The sequence below is a fragment of the Stegodyphus dumicola genome, chromosome 1 (assembly GCF_044657685.1).
Source record: "Stegodyphus dumicola isolate Sdum_Otavi_A_Nest chromosome 1, ASM4465768v1".
Classification (NCBI taxonomy): domain Eukaryota; kingdom Metazoa; phylum Arthropoda; class Arachnida; order Araneae; family Eresidae; genus Stegodyphus; species Stegodyphus dumicola.
The window spans coordinates 193867324-193886415 of NC_140768.1; the positions used below are offsets into that span (position 1 = coordinate 193867324).

General features: G+C 31.3%; 1 protein-coding gene across 1 annotated transcript in view; it reads right to left on the reverse strand.

Moving 5' to 3' along the window:
- The window catches only part of Rpn10 (regulatory particle non-ATPase 10), a 92425-nt gene that overhangs the window by 19633 nt on the left and 53700 nt on the right, over positions 1-19092 (reverse strand). The window contains exons 6-9 of the mRNA XM_085824443.1: positions 13394-13455; positions 6755-6911; positions 4196-4301; positions 2662-2817 (exon numbers count right to left, since the gene is read on the reverse strand). Of these exons, the coding sequence (XP_085680569.1) occupies positions 2662-2817; positions 4196-4301; positions 6755-6911; positions 13394-13455 (481 nt within the window). The remainder of the gene's footprint in view (positions 1-2661; positions 2818-4195; positions 4302-6754; positions 6912-13393; positions 13456-19092) is intronic.

Sequence of the window (19092 nt, forward strand, 5' to 3'; positions counted from 1 at the left end):
ACTGTTCACTCTCTGGACTGATTTCTTTCAATTGTACATCTGAGATTCTCTCTCTCTCTAAAAAAAAAAAAAAAAAAAAAAAAAAACCATTTCTACACAGAACAACAAAAAATCTGGGATAAAAAGTTTAAAAATAATGAAAACTAAACTCATTTTTTTAAAGATTACATTATTTTACTATAATTAACATTTTGTTGCTACTACAAAGCACAGTGTAAAAATAAAATTTTAGATTAGAAGCATATCCCAAAAATTGTCTACTGACAATACTGGTATTTTCCACTTTTTTAAATCTAATTTGACAAAATGATATCAAATATTGCTCGAGGTTCTTCTATGCAGTAGGGTCCATATTTTGTTCTGCAACCTTGAAAAAATACATTAGGCGGAAAAATTTATGTTTATAAATATATACTAAATTTAAAGAAGACTAACGACAAATTCACAACTCTTGATTACAAGACATTAGTAAAATAAGTAAATAATTAAAAATTTATTATCTTTCATAAATATTTCAGTAATACTGTATGAAATAGCTAATAGTGAATATACATAGCTATACTATTCAAAGAATCGAAATGAAACTCAAGGGAACAAGCTGTGAGGATGCGGAAATCGCAAATAATCAGTGTCTGCAGGAGCCAGATTTGACGCTAGAGCAAGAGTGGAGCGAATAATAAGACTCCCCCAGAATGCAATCTGCAGCTAGAGCAAGAGTAGTGTAAATCATGACTTTGAAGGACCAGGATCTGCGACTAGCGCTGAAGCGCTGACAGCTGGGGGATTCGAGGAACTAGTTCCTAAAATCTACGTACTTGAAAAAGATCCTCACTCTGCCAGATGGGGGGGGGGGAGACTCCATCCATTTGCAAACAAGGGGGAGTCAGTTTCACTGAGATGCATCAGTTTATTTAAGGTTTTGTTTTTTAAACACTAATGGAACATGAGCAAAACAAAAGCACACATATATGCAAACATAACACACATAAAAAATAGGTCAGAGATGCTGGCAGTAAATAATAAAGGAAAGAATGCTAGTGCTTACATTAAAAGGAAATTAAATTTTTTGGTACGCTTCCCAACAACAGCTCTTGGTGAATGGTTAAAGAACTGCCATCCATTAAGCATGCATTTTTAGTCATTAATACTGCTATATTTTAATTGATATGATATGACAAAAAATACTGAAAAGTCCATTTTCAGTTTATAATTAAAAAAAAAAATTAATTTACTCCATTTTTAATTTGCAGTAGAATTAATTTGATCAATTAACATTTTATTGTTTATACTTTTACTTGTTTTATACTTTTGCCAGTTTAGTTTTAATTTTAACTTAATCTATTTTCACAAATTATATCTTAGTAGCATTATGCAGTTATTATATTAGTAGCATTTATTAATTAAAAAGTTTGAACGCTCAAAGTTTTTAATTATTTCTTGTGAATTTATATTTCATTTCCGTGTGGATTAAGTGTTTTCACTAAATTTTTATAATTTCCTTTACGTTTTCAATTCTTTAGATGAAGTCCTCTTTGTTTAAAGGTAGAAGTTTGATTTGAATTTTTTACGAAAGTATTTTATTATTTCACTTACGTTTTCAATTCTTTGGACTGAGTTCTCTTCGTTTAAAGGTAAAATTTTTAATAGAATTTACTTTGTTTTTTCCTTGCTTTGGGGAGGGGCCAGAATTTTTGGGTAAACTATTATAATTAAAAATACACTGGAATGGTTTATCGGCTAATTCTGGATACAGAAAAGAAAGGATCTTTTATGGAAGAGAGATTTTGATTGATTTCAAAGTTCCTTATCTCGACAAAGTGGCATTGAAGTTGATTGAATTCATCTTCTTTTGCATTCTTTATTCTTTAAAAGCCATTGATTTTTTTAATTATGGTATTACTTGTTTGAGGTAATTTAGTTTTAACATTTATTAAATTCTTTTATACATTTATTGGATTTATGAAATTTATTACTTATGAATTTCAATTTTTGGTCTTTATGAAAAACTGGTCCTAAAGTTCTTACTTTATGTCTTTACTGATAATTTTTCAGTAGCTTAGTGTGCAAAAATACTAGGTATGCTTATATTAGATTTAAAAAAAATGTTTTGTAATAATATAAATATATATTCTGGAATATCTCTCATATTGATGATCCCAGCAAGATAAGAAGGGATGACGGAAATGTTCAATAAAATAAGTGAACCAAGCAAATAGGTTATGAGACAGGGACATAAAATCAAATATTCATCAATTTTGGAGATGTTGTCAAAGGAAAAAGTTACTTTCAAGTACATTTCATCTTTTCAAGAAAGACGAAACACAGTGGATCATAAAGTAAGCAGTTTTATGTATAATATTTTATAACATATACAATGGAATGAGAAAAGTTTCTATGCTAAACTGTCTGAACTAATAATGTTACATTTACTGATAAAATTAACTTTCACAACTCTACCTATTGAGGATCTAACAATCCAGATCATCAGTTAAAAAAAAACCTTATAAAAATATATAGCTTTCTCAAATTGGATCTTGTCAGTGCATAGTGAATATACTACTTATTCAAGGCAATTTTAGAGAAGCTTTAGGCAACCTCTATGCTTGGCGAGTTAAAACAATTTGGTTCTTTCTCAAAAAAAAAAAAAAAGTCTTTACTTACGAGATTGTTGCAAAGACATCTGCATTGCATAAGCAATTTGCTCTTCTTCTGTCATAGAAGCAAAATCTGGAACTGATGGAGCACTTGCAGCCGGAGTGGTATCAGTAGCCAAAGACATTGCAACAGCTTGTTCGAGCATAGCTTCCTCATTGCTACCTGTAATTTAAAATATTATATGTAAATGTGATTTTTAACTATTTCCATAATCACTTCTTCATGTCTTTATTTTATTAATGTGCCCAATCATCTGTTGAAGTGCTCAAATATAAACTGTTCTACATAATACACATTATTATCATAGAATATTTACATGTGATGTCAATACCATAAATATTTGTTTATGCATATATTTTTCTAGTAGTGAAACCTAATCCTTTAATTTGACCTACAACATAAACCAGAACAGAAAATCTTTCTTTTTGATTAAAAGCCCCAAACTGCAAGAACAAACAAAACTGTGTTAACCTTAAATATAGGCCATTAAAATCCATCAGCAGATAAAGTTTAAAATAAACTAATGAAATTAAATTTTTTCCAACAGTATTCTTTACAAATTATAAATATTGAAAAATCATAATTAGACAGCTTAATAGGTATTCACTCTTCTCTATCCTTCAATTTATGTACCTTCTATACCAGTGATATTCGAATTTTATGGCAATGCAATCTCAATCCCATAGTATCGGCACCTAGTTACACATCATCAATTCAGAATTTTTAGGACTTTTATCTACCTTGTGACCTCAATATAAATTTTAGTGATCCCAAATGGGATTGCGACCCACAGTTTGATTACTACTATTCTATACCATATTTGATAATGATGTAGTATGCGATTTACCATTTGAGTTATTTATTTCTTTGGTTAGGGCAAACATAAAAATAATTAAGAATGCATAAATGGAAATTATTTATTACATAATTTATTAATTTTTTCTCCATTATATTTCTTTCAATTTGACAAAGCAAAACCAGGAGTGGCCCTTGAAAGGGTCATTTTTACAAGTCATTCAAATATATGAGATTACATTCGTAATCTCATATATTTGAATATAGCATGGGCCTCAAAATAGTCATAATTTTTAATGATGTATCTCCGCCATGCTTCTCCAAGATAACATGGATGCATTTGTAATGTGATACTTCATATGTTGTGTAGAATATTTAAGTTTAAAATCCTCCCAGCATTGTTTAACTGTTTAGTAATATATGAAGGATTGAAAAGAACTTCAGTCAATCCTGCAGATGTTACTAAAACAAAGAATTTTAGAGGAACCATCTAAAAAGCAAATAACTAAAAATAACAGATCATATATTACATCCTTTCCCCATATTTAATTTTTTTTAAAATTTACTTTACAAATATGTCACTCCCAAACTACAAATTTTGAACTACACTGTAAGCTGTCCTAACAACAAAAAAGTTAGCTGCAAATAAAGCAATGCAGTAAGAGAAGACCAATTTTTAGATTAAGCAAAGAGGGGGGGGGGATTTCGTTATAGCCAGCTCTCTTAAATACAAGAAACTACTTACCATTTGTACCACAAGTTGCAGCGGATTCATTGCTTGTTGCAGAAACTGTTCTTCTGGCTTCTTCTTCTTGTCGTTGTCTTTGTTCTTCCATAGATACTCTAAGAGCCTATTAAAAAATAGTCAGTTTAAGAGAGGACTTGTTTGGATAAACAAAGAGGCACATAAAAGGGAGGAAATTCATAAGAATATAAATTAAAAGGAATACATACAGCTAATATAAACATTACAAATATACTTTTCATTAAAAAAGAGAAGAAGAAGAAGAAGAAAAATGCCACTTCATTTCAAAATGTTGAGATAAATTGCTGTTAATAGTATACAATATTATAATCTTTCACGCAGACTAGCAAGAAGCATGAAGCATTGCTTGCTTGTGTGCCAGATTCTTTTCTCGTACACCTCGCCCATCACACATTTGCATCAGCTCCTAGAACTTTTTAAAGACCACTAGATGATGTCCTGCGCATTACTTTTGAATGCAGTTTTAGGATATTGATCTTCAATATGATCACATTCTGAAAATGTGGTGTTAGCTTTTGTGGTGGAGGAGTGTGATGTAAACAAACAGAGATCATCTCTTTATATTGCCACATGATATAAACATTGTGATCCTTTTTTACTTCCTTTTCCCCCTCTACTATGCAGGATCTTTTAGGGTTACTACTGTGGAATGACACAGTTACAGAGATGGTGGAATAATGGTTTGTGCTGGGATCTCTCTCGGCGGTCACATTGACCTGCATGTGTTCCATGGAGCAATTTTGACTGCTGTGAGATATCGAGACGAGATCCTTAATCAATATGTCTGACCATATACTTTGTGAAGTTCTATTATGCTTTTATCGCTTATATACCACATACTTCCCTTTGCATTTTGGAAAGCCTTGTTTTCAGTTTATTATGGGAGCAAGTGTTATTTATCAGATGAAGGATATACTCGCAGGGTAAACGAGCCAATTTAGTAAATCAAGTTTAGTAAATCAAGAAGTGCCTCTCAGGCTCAATGCACACAAACATGTTCCGAAACATGTGACCGATGGAGTGTTAAAAATCAAGAGATGGGATTTTTAAGAATTGAACAAATTTTACCGATAGGTGAGAAAGTAACCTAAAAGTTGAATTTCTGAAAAATTGGAGTAATTTTGTATCTGACAGAAGGAGGAATAAAGTTGTTATGGCTAATTGCAGTGTGTGTTTTTGATGGTAAGACAGGAATTTTTTTAAAGATCTTTATCAATGATTGTGGGAGAAAATCCTTTGTTGATAACCACTGACTTCAAATAAGAAATTCACAAGACAGCAGAGATCCAGAAAAACAAACTCTGAAAGCATGGAGTAAAAAGAAGCCATTTTTTGTTTACCAGGGTGATAAGATTTAGCATAGGAATGCAAAACAGATATATGATTGAGCACTGTAATGCAACAGCACTGATGAAATCAATTTCATTACAGGTAATTAGAATATCAGGGAAAGGAAGGGAATTATCAGATTCAATTTCAAAAGTGAACTGGATCGTTGGATCAACTGAACTTATAGCAGACAAAATATTGGTTAAGTTTTCTTTATTACTGTCAAAATGTGTGAATGTGTTACTATAGCAAATCCAGAACCTAAAAGATTTTTTTAAAATGATTTAACTTCCAAATAGTATATGTAATCGTAAGCAAGAACTGGACTATGAAGATTACCCATAGGTAATCTTTCAGCTTAGTGACAGTAGTTATTGTGCAAAACAAAGTGTTGACTCAAAGAAACTTCAGTAAGAGAAATTTTAGTATAATGTGAAATGGAATTCTCAAAGTCTGGTAAACATCTTAATGTTCTCTTAACAGAAATATTAGTAAATAATAATTTAACACCAAAAGAAAACATAATTGAGTGATGGGAAGAAATATTCTCAAGTCTATCAATGACTTCAAAAGAATTTTTTTTAAACAGAGTAACTATTGTTAGAAAGTAACAAGGAAAATCTAGAAACCAAATATTTGCTTAAAATACAGGATGCTGTTTCTAAGTTAGAAGTTATTGGGAGAAATTAAATTCAAACTTTTTAAGTTCTGGGAACAGCATAAATCGTAACAGAGTTAGAAATGGGCCGAATGAGGAATTTTTATATTGAGTTGGGAGTATAGCTGTTTTGAGAGGCCAGAGGCTGAAGGATCTCTAAAGAATGAACAGTATGGACTTTCACTTTTCAGTTTTAAATGCGCTTACACTGATGGAGTCACATGCAAGCCAACTATTTGAACTCAGAGATCTATTATATGTTAAGTCTCACAGGATGTTCTCAAATGTGTACATAAGCATTTCTCTCATTTATTTCATATGACACTAACTGTATAAGAGAGCAAGTATATCGGTTACAAAACTGAACTTCCTACGGGAATTCTGAAGCTTCAGATATATGTATGTTGCAAATATTTGGAGTAATGTGTCTAAGGATATAATATGCTAGAAGTGTGCTTATGCTCCAAAGATATAGTATTTCATGCATGCTACTTCAAAAACAAAGGAGTTTTAAGTAAACAAAGGTGCAAAAATTATTACTCAAGTCTTACCAAGGCCAATTCAGGATCTTCATTAGGATCAACTCCAAATTCAAAACCCATACCACCTATACCAACTGCACCACTACCATCTTCTCCTTGAACAACAGGAGAACTCACTAAAGCATCTGAAAGGTGTGGTCCTGGTGGCACAGTAACAAGATGAGATCTAAAATATAAAAAGGAGGGTAAAATGTACATGACTTTTAGTTTTAGTAAAATTATTCTAGCATGAAAAGTTTTCTATATTACTTTACATCAAACCATGAAAATGGTACGTTAATAATTAATTATACACATGCAGTTTTAAGGAAAAAGAAATCAATAAGAATAACTGCTGTTGATTTAAAGTAAGCCCAGCATACCAGATATAAAATTAAAAGTTTATTATGAAATAAATTTCGTTTAAAAGGGCTCAATTAATTACTGCAACTGGAGCAAGTCACGAGAAAACATTTGTGATACAAACTGAAATAAAGCTATTAAATAAATACAGTTTGAAAGGCAGAAAAATAACAAAACTGATTACTATTAAAAATCTTTTATTTCTTAATTACTTAAATTTAATTTTAGATTAAGCTATGTAGTACAAATTTTAAAAGCAACTTTTTTCAACCTAGTAGGAATATTGTTATACTTTCAGTGCATCTAAGACAAAATGGTTTCAAAAGTAAATAAATTATATTTATATATTCAGTAAAACATTTTGAAAATTTTTAACAACCATGCAAGTATATATTTAAATATCAATTTCATATTTTGTAAAACATTAATGAGTTTTTTATTAACAAACTCAAGGATTTCAAAGCGAGCAATGGCAATGTTGTATAGAAAAAACATTTTTATCCCAAGGGCTTAGTAATTTTGTTTTGGCATTTTGCACTGATACACTATAAACGGCGAATGACTTTTTTTTAATGGCAAACCAATTTTAAATACATATTAACATCTGAGTATTTACGATTTAATTAATATCTAAGCATTTTTTCATTTAATGGCTAATAATAGAGATGAATTTTGCTTTTTTTAAGAAAGAAGCTTTACAGTCAAAAGTCGTAAATCTGGACACCCATAATCCGGAATGATCTATAATCCGGACCTCAAAACTACAAACTTTGTGCGCAAATTTGCGTTGACACATGAGCGTAATATTTTAACGCATGCGCATAATAAGTTTACGCATGCGCATTTTATGTATAACGGACGGTATAAGCTAAGCTAAAATTATCTGATTATCTATTTCAGTTAATGTTGCAGATTGTGTTGTTCCTTAATCTTCGAATAGGAATCGGCTTATTTTTTTTTTTCAGACTGTTAGAGCAATTTTATAAAAGTAAGTTGGAACTTTCGATTATGTCAAATAGAATTTCCTATGCTGAATCTACAAAGGGCAAGCATGTTTCGATGTCCGTCAAACAAAAAGTGGAATTGCTGCAAAAAATGGATAAAGGCTCCTTTGTTTCTCTAACCATTCTGAAATCTGTTTATCAATTTCACGCTGCTCTGTGAAGGGGGGGGGGGACGCTGTGGCACACAATGAACTGGAAGTTGATCTGTCAGCACTATCCTTATCTTCAGGGCAGATGTTTTTATTTTATTTGGCTTATAATTCCTTACTAAATGTAGTATTTCATCTCGATGTACTCCGTCTTTGATATGATTTAAATCAAATTTCTCGTCATTATAAATATCACGAATACAAAGCAAATAGTTTTTTGGTTGCAATTTTCTAATTTCGACTATGCGTAATGTATGCTTTACGCATGCGCGCATTGAAAGAAATGTTTAATAAAGTAAACAAATAAATATTAAGCTTTTTTTTTTTTTCCTGTAAATTTTGATACTCTTTAGATCATAATTGCTCTTTATTTCATAAATTACGGTTTCATATTTTTAATTTTATAATTTCTGCATGCCATCTTACCAGATTTAAACTGATGATCTATAATCCGGAAAAATAGATAATCTGACGTGGTGCACAATGAATTGGAAGTTGATCTGTCAACACTATCCTTATCTTCAGGGCAGATGTTTTTATTTTATTTGGCTTATAATTCTTTACTAAATGTAGTATTTCATCTCGATGTACTCCATCTTTGATATGATTTAAATCAAATTCCTCGTCATTATAAATATCAGGAATACAAAGCAAATAGTTTTGCGGTTGCAATTTTCTAATTTCGACTATGCGTAATGTATGCTTTACGCATGCGTGCGTTGAAAGAAATGTTTAATAAAGTAAACAAATAAATATTAAGCTTTTTTTTTTGTAAATTTTGATACCCTTTAGATCATAATTGCTCTTTATTTCATAAATTACGGTTTCATATTTTTAATTTTATAATTTCTGCATGCCATCTTACCAGATTTAAACTGATGATCTTATAATCCGGAAAAATAGATAATCCGGAATCAGTGAAGTCCTGATGAGTCCAGATTAAAGACTTTTGACTGTATAATTTTGTTCGTAGCATTTACCATGAGGGCTTATTTGTGTTACTAAATTCTAAAAATTTTTGGTTCTGAATTTTTTTTAAATATCTTAAATTAAACACTAAATGCAAAACTTGAATTGATAGAACAGAAACAGCTACTGTTGCTCCAATCTTTCCACAGAACAATTTTAATTTCTTTGAATAGAATTTACATATAGTTCTTGCATATTAGTATACACATATGTTTTAAGAATATCACAGTGAAAGTATTTTTTGTTTATATTACTTTTTAAACATCCTACATGCTAGTGTTTTCTGCTATCCCTTTCACCACATGATATCAAAAAATCACGAAAAACAATACACATCACAAATATATATTTTCTTAACAAAGTAAAACAAGGAAAGACATCTGTATATAATTTTGAAACATGCATAACTATTTTACTTTTTTTTTAAAACATAATAATGACAAAAGATTGCAAATGTTTAACAAGTTTTCAAAGCATACAAAGTTTATATTGCATAGCAACCACAGAAATACAATTATCGACCCTAATCTTACTTAGTGCTCATCAGCTGATGTGCACCAGATGACGTGTAGCTGTGTTCGATTTTTATCATAGAACTGTATTACGATTCTTTTTAAGCAGATATTCCCAAATACATAATGACAGTCCATTGTTGATAAAACTTATTAACTTTTAAGTTTATTTAATAAACTTATTAACTTTTTAATATGCAAACAAAAAATTTGAACTTACTTAAAAATCATAAGAAATTTTATGTATAAAAGATGGTTACGAGAAATATGTTGTAAAACAGGTTGGTTGGAATATGATTGAAAATTGAGAGCTTCTACTTTAAACTGGGATTACTCGGCAAGCCCACACTGTCTTTAACAGCTCCCTCAAACAATAAGTTTCCAAACTTCCTAAACAATAAGTTTTGCACGAATAGCCTTCATTCTGAAATTTTACATGTTATTTACTACATTGTTGAAAACAGATGCTATCTTATGAAATACTTCTAAATTCTTTGCTGCACAGTTAAACAGATGAAGTTTTTGTGTATTCCAAAAACAAAAAGATTTCTTACATTTACTTAATATGCCATACTATTGTCCTCTGTCAATAAACCATGGCAACTATGCATACCTGCCAACCTCTAAAGATAAAAATTCAGAAGATTTCTCCAAAATTCAGAAGAACACGAAGAATTAATATCATGCTTTGATATTGAAAAAATAACAATTTATACAAATAGAAAAAAGAAAACTGTACTTACATTAGTAAATCTCAATTAAGTAGTAACTAAAAAATTTATTAGGAAACATAAAACAAGAACTTAATGTTACACAAAAAAATTATTGCAATGAATTTAGAGTGCATTTTTTGGCTTTAGCCAAAAATTCTTTGGAAAATTTCCTGTCATAACAATTAGTTTCCTCATAACATTTAGCAATTAAAATGTTTTCTAGAGTTTTTGGTGAAATTGAAGAACGAAACATAGTTTTGTTTTTCTTCACAACACTGAAGACTCTCTTGCACTCAGCATTACTGTGTGAAATTACCAGAATAGCACATAAAACTCTTGCTAGACTATCATATTTTGGTATTCCATCAGCTCTTTTTATTCTTTTTAAGGTACCAACGAGGACATCAAGTCTATCTTCTCCAGAACTGGCAAAGTCTTCAAACTGTGCAGCAGAAAATTGGTTCTGTAGTTCATCTAAAGCATCATTATGGCATTCATTTTCTTTAATTGCTAACAAAAATGGAACTTTATCAATAAAAAAAAACGAATCTTTTCAAAAGATGAATTTTCAATTTGTCAAAAGATGAAACATCCGTCTGAAAAGTTGACCGGCGTGATCGGCATCGCTTAGCGGCACGTTGTGTTCGATGAGGAATGCAGTAAACAAACACTCTGCCAAAATGACATCGGCATCCGAATTCGTAGCCGAATTTGAAAAAAAAAATTATCCACTTTCTTTGACGTTGTCGAAGCCAAAGCATTAACTTCATGATTTTTAGACTTAACATGCTTCACAATGTCGCTTTTTCCACCGTGACTTATTATGAAGTCACACACGCACACGTTGCAAAATGCATAGTTATTTCCTTTGAAGGATTCTTTAATTGTTGGAAATTCGGCTTTGTAGGCAGGCCAAAAATATTGAGAATATGGTTTTTTTGAACTCATTTCGTAACGATGACGTATTAAGAAATTTCATAGCACGTGCAAACAAACAAACAAACAAAAAAAAAAAAAAAAAAAAAACAGAATGCGACAATCCACGCTCGCTGAGTAATTCCCTTGCTGCTGAAGCGAAAGCGAAAAAAATAATCTGGCACCCACAAAGAAAAGAGTGGGAGAAACAAGTTCAGCGCATTGGATTGGCTGGTTAAGCTGCGAGTTGGGAGAAACCGCAGGTTACTGGATTCGAAGTAGTTGGTAGTTGGCGGTAAAACACGATTAAATTGGCGAAAAATTCTAAAATTTTGACAAAAATCACTGAAAACACTTGAAAAAGGAAAAAAATCGTAAAAAATGGATTATGATCGTAAAATCGTAGAGCCAAACGCATTTTCGTAAAAATTACAAAAAATTCGTAAAAGTTGGCATGTGATATGTCTTTCATCAACATAAAAAGAGGGGGACAGAGAGAAAGAGAAACTCACTGTTTCTAGACATAAATTACCATGATTTATCAACAGCTTATCTGAACTGAAGTTTCAGAATGTTTGATTGGAATTATAACCCTCTGTAAGCTCAAAGACAGACAATCAATCTGATTGTTTATTACTTACATATGAAATAAAATACTCTCATAAAAATGCGAATTGGGTAGAGACAATGAAGGTCTAACATAATATTTCCAGCAAGTATAGAAATGTCGCAGACTATATAATGGTGACTGATGATATAAAAAAAAAAATAAAAAATACAGGCCTCAAGAGTTAAAATTCTTAAAAAATAAAAATAATAATTACAGTACACTCCCGATTATCAGTGGAATTGGGTGGCGCGGCTGCCGCGGATAACAAAAAGCACGGATAATCCGAAAAAAGCTAAAAACGGGTATAGCAAATAAGAAAACACTCATTCAAACTTTGAAAAATCGTTTTATGTACAATACAACGTAAAATAAACAGCAGGAAATGTTTAACTAATGCTTACTATTTTAGCTTATTACGCTTAATATATTCTCCCCGTGAAGTCCAATTTCTCGAATTCCATGATGCTGCTTAAAACGAGTCAACCAGCCAGAAGACGCATCAAAATTTCCTTTCAGGCCTAACAACTCAAAAAAGGTTTTTGCCTTTGCTGCAATGATATGACTATTTACAGAAGTACTCTCTTTTCGAACTTGAGCTAAGCACTCTGTCAATGCCGTTTCTAGCTCATCAAAGGTAGAACCCTTCATAGGTTTTCGCATTTTCGTTGCAGAAGCACTGTCCGACATTGATGTAAAGTTCACCAGTTTGTCTTTTTGCTTTAGAATGTCACGCACTGTTGTTTCCACGATTCCGTAATCCAATTCCATCTGCTGCTTTGTAGCACCGTTTGCTACTTTGGAAATTAATTCTAGTTTTTGTGCAATCGTCAACATAACCTTCTTTCGTTTTCCTGACATTTTAAATCGGTAACGAAAAACACAAAACCAAAAAGCACAAGCGCTGAACATATTAAAAGATAAGAAATTAACTCCCACCAGTTCGCAAACACTATCAGGCTTAAACTAACAATGGCGAGTGGGAGGAAGTGGAAAAGTCAGTAAGATTAAGACGAGAGAGGGCGGTGCAGCGGGCACTGCAAGGGTGAGTAAGAAATCACTTACTCATCAGAGGGGAAGGTTCCGAGAAGGCCTAGGATATTTTTGCCATAAATAAGCACGATGTTAGCAAATTTATCATTTCTCTCAGTTTTGTGAACATTTTTATTTTCTTTGCTTTACGCTTGTTTAAAAAAAAAAAAAAAACTTTGTTCGGCTAGCGCGGATAGTCCGCTCCGCAGATAAATGGGAGTCTACTGTATTATTATATAATGTTTACTATTAAAACTAAATAAAAGCATGGTTTTTAAACAAAATTATTCATTTTAATATTTCAAGATATACGCAGAAAACACTTTTGGAGAAGTGATGTTTGCGAATACAAAAATATTTAAAAAATTAGTTCAAAAATTATAATCAGCAGATCTATTAACTTACCCACTACCATCCTTGCCATTAAGTGTATTTATGAACAATGTTAACTTGTCAGTGTTTACAGCCTGTAACATAAAATGGAACAATTATTTTCATTAAAAAAAATCATTTATTATGAAAATATTTTTAACTACAGAAATAAATTCCATCTGATATATTTGATACTCTTCTGTTATCGGAACTGAATTTAAAAATGTATGCATGTATGTATGTAAAGCCCATATCACACGGCGTTTGTTTCACACGAATAACTGTTTCGGACAATTTTTCTGCCTGGTTTACTATTGAAAGAAAGATGCGCGACTTTTTCCTTTCTTTCCAAAAAAAGTTGCAGGTTGTTCGTTTTCAACCAATCAGCTATCAGCTTTGAATGCTATCAGCTTGTTTGTAATGGGGAACCAGTTTCCCTTGCATTAACCCCAAAGCGATCTGTGGTGATTGGCTGTTGTGACAAAGCAGAAAAATTGTTCCAAACAGTTGTTCTTCCGAAACAAACCGACGTTTGATAGCAGCCTAAGTGTTCATATGTATATCTATATACACACACACACACATATGCATTCATACATTTCTGAATCCGGACCTGATAACAGAAGAGTACCATATATTTATACAATACAACTGTAAGATTAGTTTATAGTACATACATTTTCAACTGGACTTAAAAAATGGACAACTTAAAATTGAATAAATGTTTTTGATCAGAATCAAAAAGCATTTTACATTTAATTTAGTAACCCTCCAAGCTTCATTTAAGACTTTCATTTTCAAATAATAGACGCCATCTTTTGCAATAATATATACAGTCAAAAGTCTTTAATCCGGACGTCCATAATCTGGAATGATCTATAATCCGGACCTCAAAGCTACAAACTTTCTGCGCATGCGCATACCTTTACACATGCGCATAATACGTTTACGCATTGCGTTTAATGTATAACAGACGGTATAAGCTAAGCTAAAATTATCTAATTATCTATTTCACTTAACGTTGCAGATTGGGTTGTTCCTTAATCTTCGAATTGGATCCGGCTTATTATTTTTTGCACACTGTTAGAGCAATTTTATAAGCTTTATAAGTAAGCTTGAACTTTCGATTATGTCAAAAAGAATTTCGGATTCTGGAGCTGCCAAAGGATCTACAAAGCGAAAACATGTTTCGATATCCATCAAACAAAAAGTGGAATTGCTGCAAAAATGGATAAATTCATATATTTTGTTTCTCTAACCATTCCGAAATCTGTTTATCAATTTCACGCTGGGGGGGGGGCATCATGTCGCGTGAAGAACTCGAGGTTGATCTCTCAGCACTATCCTTATCATCTTCAGGGCAGATGTTTTTATTTTATTCGGCTTATAATTCTTTACTAAATGTAGTATTTCATCTTGATGTACTCCGTCTTTGATAAGATTTAAATCAAATTCCTCGTCATTATAAATATCACGAATACACATCAAATAGTTTTCTGGTTACAATTTTCTAATTTCGACTACACGTAATGTATGCTTTACGCATGCGTGCATTGAATGAAATGTTTAATAAAGTAAACAAATAAATATTAAGCTTTTTTTTTTTGTAAATTTCGATACCCTTTAGATCATAATTGCTCTTTATTTTATAAATTACGGTTTCATATTTTTAATTTTATAATTTCTGCATGCCATCTTACCAGATTTAAACTGATGATCTATAATCCGGAAAAACCGATAATCCGGAATCGCCGAAGTCCCGACAAGTCCGGATTAAAGACTTTTGACTGTATATATATACAGATTTCAGATAAACTGTATTGGCCAAGGGGTGTTTCAAAGCAGAATTTTTCTGAGGGATGTCTCAATACAGTATGTGGTTAAAAAAAAAAAAAAAAAAAAAAAAAAAAAAAAAAAATTATTTGCAAAACTCAAAACTTATTTTTTGTTATATGAAAATATAGCATAATCACCTGGAAGAAATAAAGAAAGAACATGTTCACATATACTTTTTTCTCTTGAAGTTTAAGTCTAATGTTACCTAACGTAATGTTCCTCGGAGATTTTGTCAGAAATACTGTGCCAATCTCATTCACTATACTACAAGAACTTCAGCAGTAAACTATTCTAGAAGCACATTCAATAACAATTAATTAGCATATGACCCAAAATTTTAATGTCAACTTAACATTAGATGCACATTTGAAATAACAGACATTTGATCTATCTCCTATTAAATAATGCATGATATATTTTTATATTGTATGAAAAAAATTTATTAGCAGGTAAAACATGCACTTAAAAAAATGCTCTATCCCTTGGAAATGTAAGATGCTAGTCATGATATAAAAGCCAGATGAATCTATAAATATTACAACTTCAACAAGACAACATAAATCAATACTCTCAAAGATAAACTTCAGGAAATCTGTCTGTGAGATTTACAGCTTGTTACCTATTATATATCTACATTTTAATCTACATAAGTCCAGTGTATGTAATATCATAGTAAAGTGGAAACAAAAAAAGCATTACTGTCATATTGTATTGACAATATGAACTCAACTGTGCACTGCTCATTGAAAATTAAAAGTGCAAAATTTGTTGCAGTTAGATTGTGGAGCAATGGTTTGGTTTACTTGATTATGACAAAGTATACAAGGGTTATCCGCTGAAAGGAACAGATGCCTTTTTGGAGGACTTTTGAGAGAAACTGGTTCTTATCCACCTTAGACATGGGGAAAACTAAGAAACCCCCCCATGTAGCCAGCCCATTCACCTAGAATTGAATCTAGGTCAAATTACCATTGCATAGTGACTTTACAACACACTAAATGGCTCTCTGTGAGGCAGTTGAAGTATTTGAAGGGTGATGAATCCTGATGCACACTGGTCAATCTGACAGTTGCACACTGATGTAGAAAATGCCATATGAACATTACAGTAGAACTACGCTGATAGTAAAATGTGGCTACACTATGTTCCCAATACCTCTGTAAGCTGCCTATAATGTGAGAAGAATTTCGCATGAGTTCAACCATTAGAATACAAAGTTCGAGATCCAGATTCACCAGAATTTCATTCCAGGTATTAGATCATGCTCAAATCTAATAAGATGATATATAGCAATTATAAAATTAAAAATATGAAATAGAGATAAATGATAAAGCATTTACGACCCTAAGGCAATCAAAATTCACAAAAAGAAAGCTGAGTATTTATTAATTTGCTTTATTAAACATTTCTTTTAATGTAAATTACTTTTTTCTGTGCTAAAACTTTCTCTTCAGTTCTAATGATACACATAATTTCTTGTCCAGTTATAAAGTTCCATTATTCAAGATCTGTAGTTGCCATGATGAAAATTCCCACTAAATTGTTAACTAAATTTTTTTCATTTTCAGTAACCTATTTGTCACCTTCTTCACTACGAGTAGTGATATTTTCTTAATTTAGAATCATACTACAGATTTCGACATCTGCTAATTGCTTTCTGATTGGGGAATTGTCATCATAATGAAAAACTTCTATTATACCATCTTCATTTATTACTTCACCTTAAATCCTATTAATTGGAAAATCAAATTTTACAATATCTGAAAATCTTCAAATTTGCAGCTATTATCATAAAGCTTAGCTAGCATTCACTATACACTAGTGGTGATGTATTATGAGATTGGTGTGACTAAACCCAATGCTGTTGTACTAAATTTTGCTTTGATAAAATTTGATGACTTCTGGTTACACTAGAGTAAGGTGTTTTACTACCATGAACAACTATATTTTCATTCCTTAGAGTTGAAATGAAAGACATACTTAAATTATGGTAAATCATTTTATTACAAAAGGAGTTTCCTTATTGTACTTCCGAAAAATTCATTAACAGTCCAGCTTAAAATTTTTATAATTATGATACTAGAAAACATAAATTTATTCTTCTACAAATATAATTAAAAAAATCTGATTATGAATTCCACCATTTAAATATTTTTATGTATTCCATTTCTGATGGAAATAGTAAAATGGAATCATTTAATAAAATTATAAATTAATATAAATTTCTGTAAATCTTCTGCATTTACATTATTAATCGTTTGACTGCTACGCGGTGCAAAAGTGCTGCGTTCATTTGTCTCGAAAACCGCGAAGCAGCGCAGAAAGTTTCAGTGTGTCTTTGTTGCTCCGTCATCAAGTCAAAATATAATTATAATTATAATAAAATATAAGTCAATAGACAACATCAAGTCAAAATATGTCCAGCAGTTTTCATGCGTTCTTGCAAGAATTGCTTAGCAGTCAAATGGTTAAAATTGCATACAGATATACTAGGTGAAGCCTTTTTTTTTTTTAATTTGAGCACAAGAGGCATTTTTTTAAGACTTCTATATTCTTTGAATAATGTAGTCATAAATTATTATTGTGGGAAAGACTCATTTAAAGATAAAACTACTGTAAACTAACAATTATCCTAGGAAGGTCTCTTTCAGTAAATGTAGTAATAAAATTTATTATGTTTAGAAAACTAACATTACAAATGTTGTGAGCTGTTATAATAAAATTTGAAGAGACAAGACAAAAACTAATGGTTTTCTGATTTTTTTGTTAATATGAAAGCATAAAATTATCATTATTGTCATTCATAGCTTAATCAAGCATAGTGTTCGCCAATATTACAATGCATTTTTATATTTCACTATCAAAAATCAGCAATCTGAATACAAAATTCCATTTTTGTTTTTTTTTTAAAGTATAGACGAACAACCAATAATTAATTTCTCTTGCTAAATGAAGTGACTTGAACTTTCATAAATGTTCAAGCAAAGCACACTGATAAAGTTAATTCTAAATTACATTAATGTAGTTATTTATTATACCTACATCTATTTCTACACATGCTTAAAACTTATCTGAGCCCCGAATAAATAAATTCCTACTTATATTTAAGGCTTATCTGGGGCCGACACTAGCCGTTTTACAGTCTGATGCAGCTTCTGCAGGTGGTAAATTCTGCTGCCAAGTGCCTCCCTAAATTATGGAGATTTTTGCCATCCCTTACTTTTGTTGCTTGGTGCTTCTATGAATTCAAAAACTTTTGCCTTCCCTAAACCTTGCTGCCCAGTGCCCTCCTACTAGCTCTAGTGCTGATTGCAGGATCATCCGAATAACAAATCAGCCAATCTCAATTCAAACAGCAATAAATGTAATTTTTTGGCTTATGGGTATCATTTACAAAATCTTTTTTTTTTTTTTTTTTTTTGCATACGTAAAGAAATTTCTGTTAAATTTCTCGTGAACACATTGAACACTTTGCATTGCAGTTAGCTGAAGTGTGTAATGGCAGCCAACTGTAATATCGACATAAAAGACTACCATACTGTTCGGCATTCATTTACAAACATTTAAAAAAAAACTGTTTGGACATCACTGGATGAATCATATCAGAAGCTGCCATGTGTTGATAGTCATGTGGTATTGAAAGCAAAAAATAATAAATAATCATTAACCAGGTTGATATCGGGAATTATATTCAGTAGCTGTAAAATCAAAGATGTTTGGATGTAGAAAGTTCCAGTTTGAGATGTATTCCAAGCAAAAAGCCAGATTTGAATACATTGCCAAATTATTGATAATACAGATTTATGCTAACACAGTCGAGCACCGTTTATACATTTATTTCCTAAAATAATTCCTTATTTTTTTTGTTTCACAATCTCTTAAAATTGACTGCTATT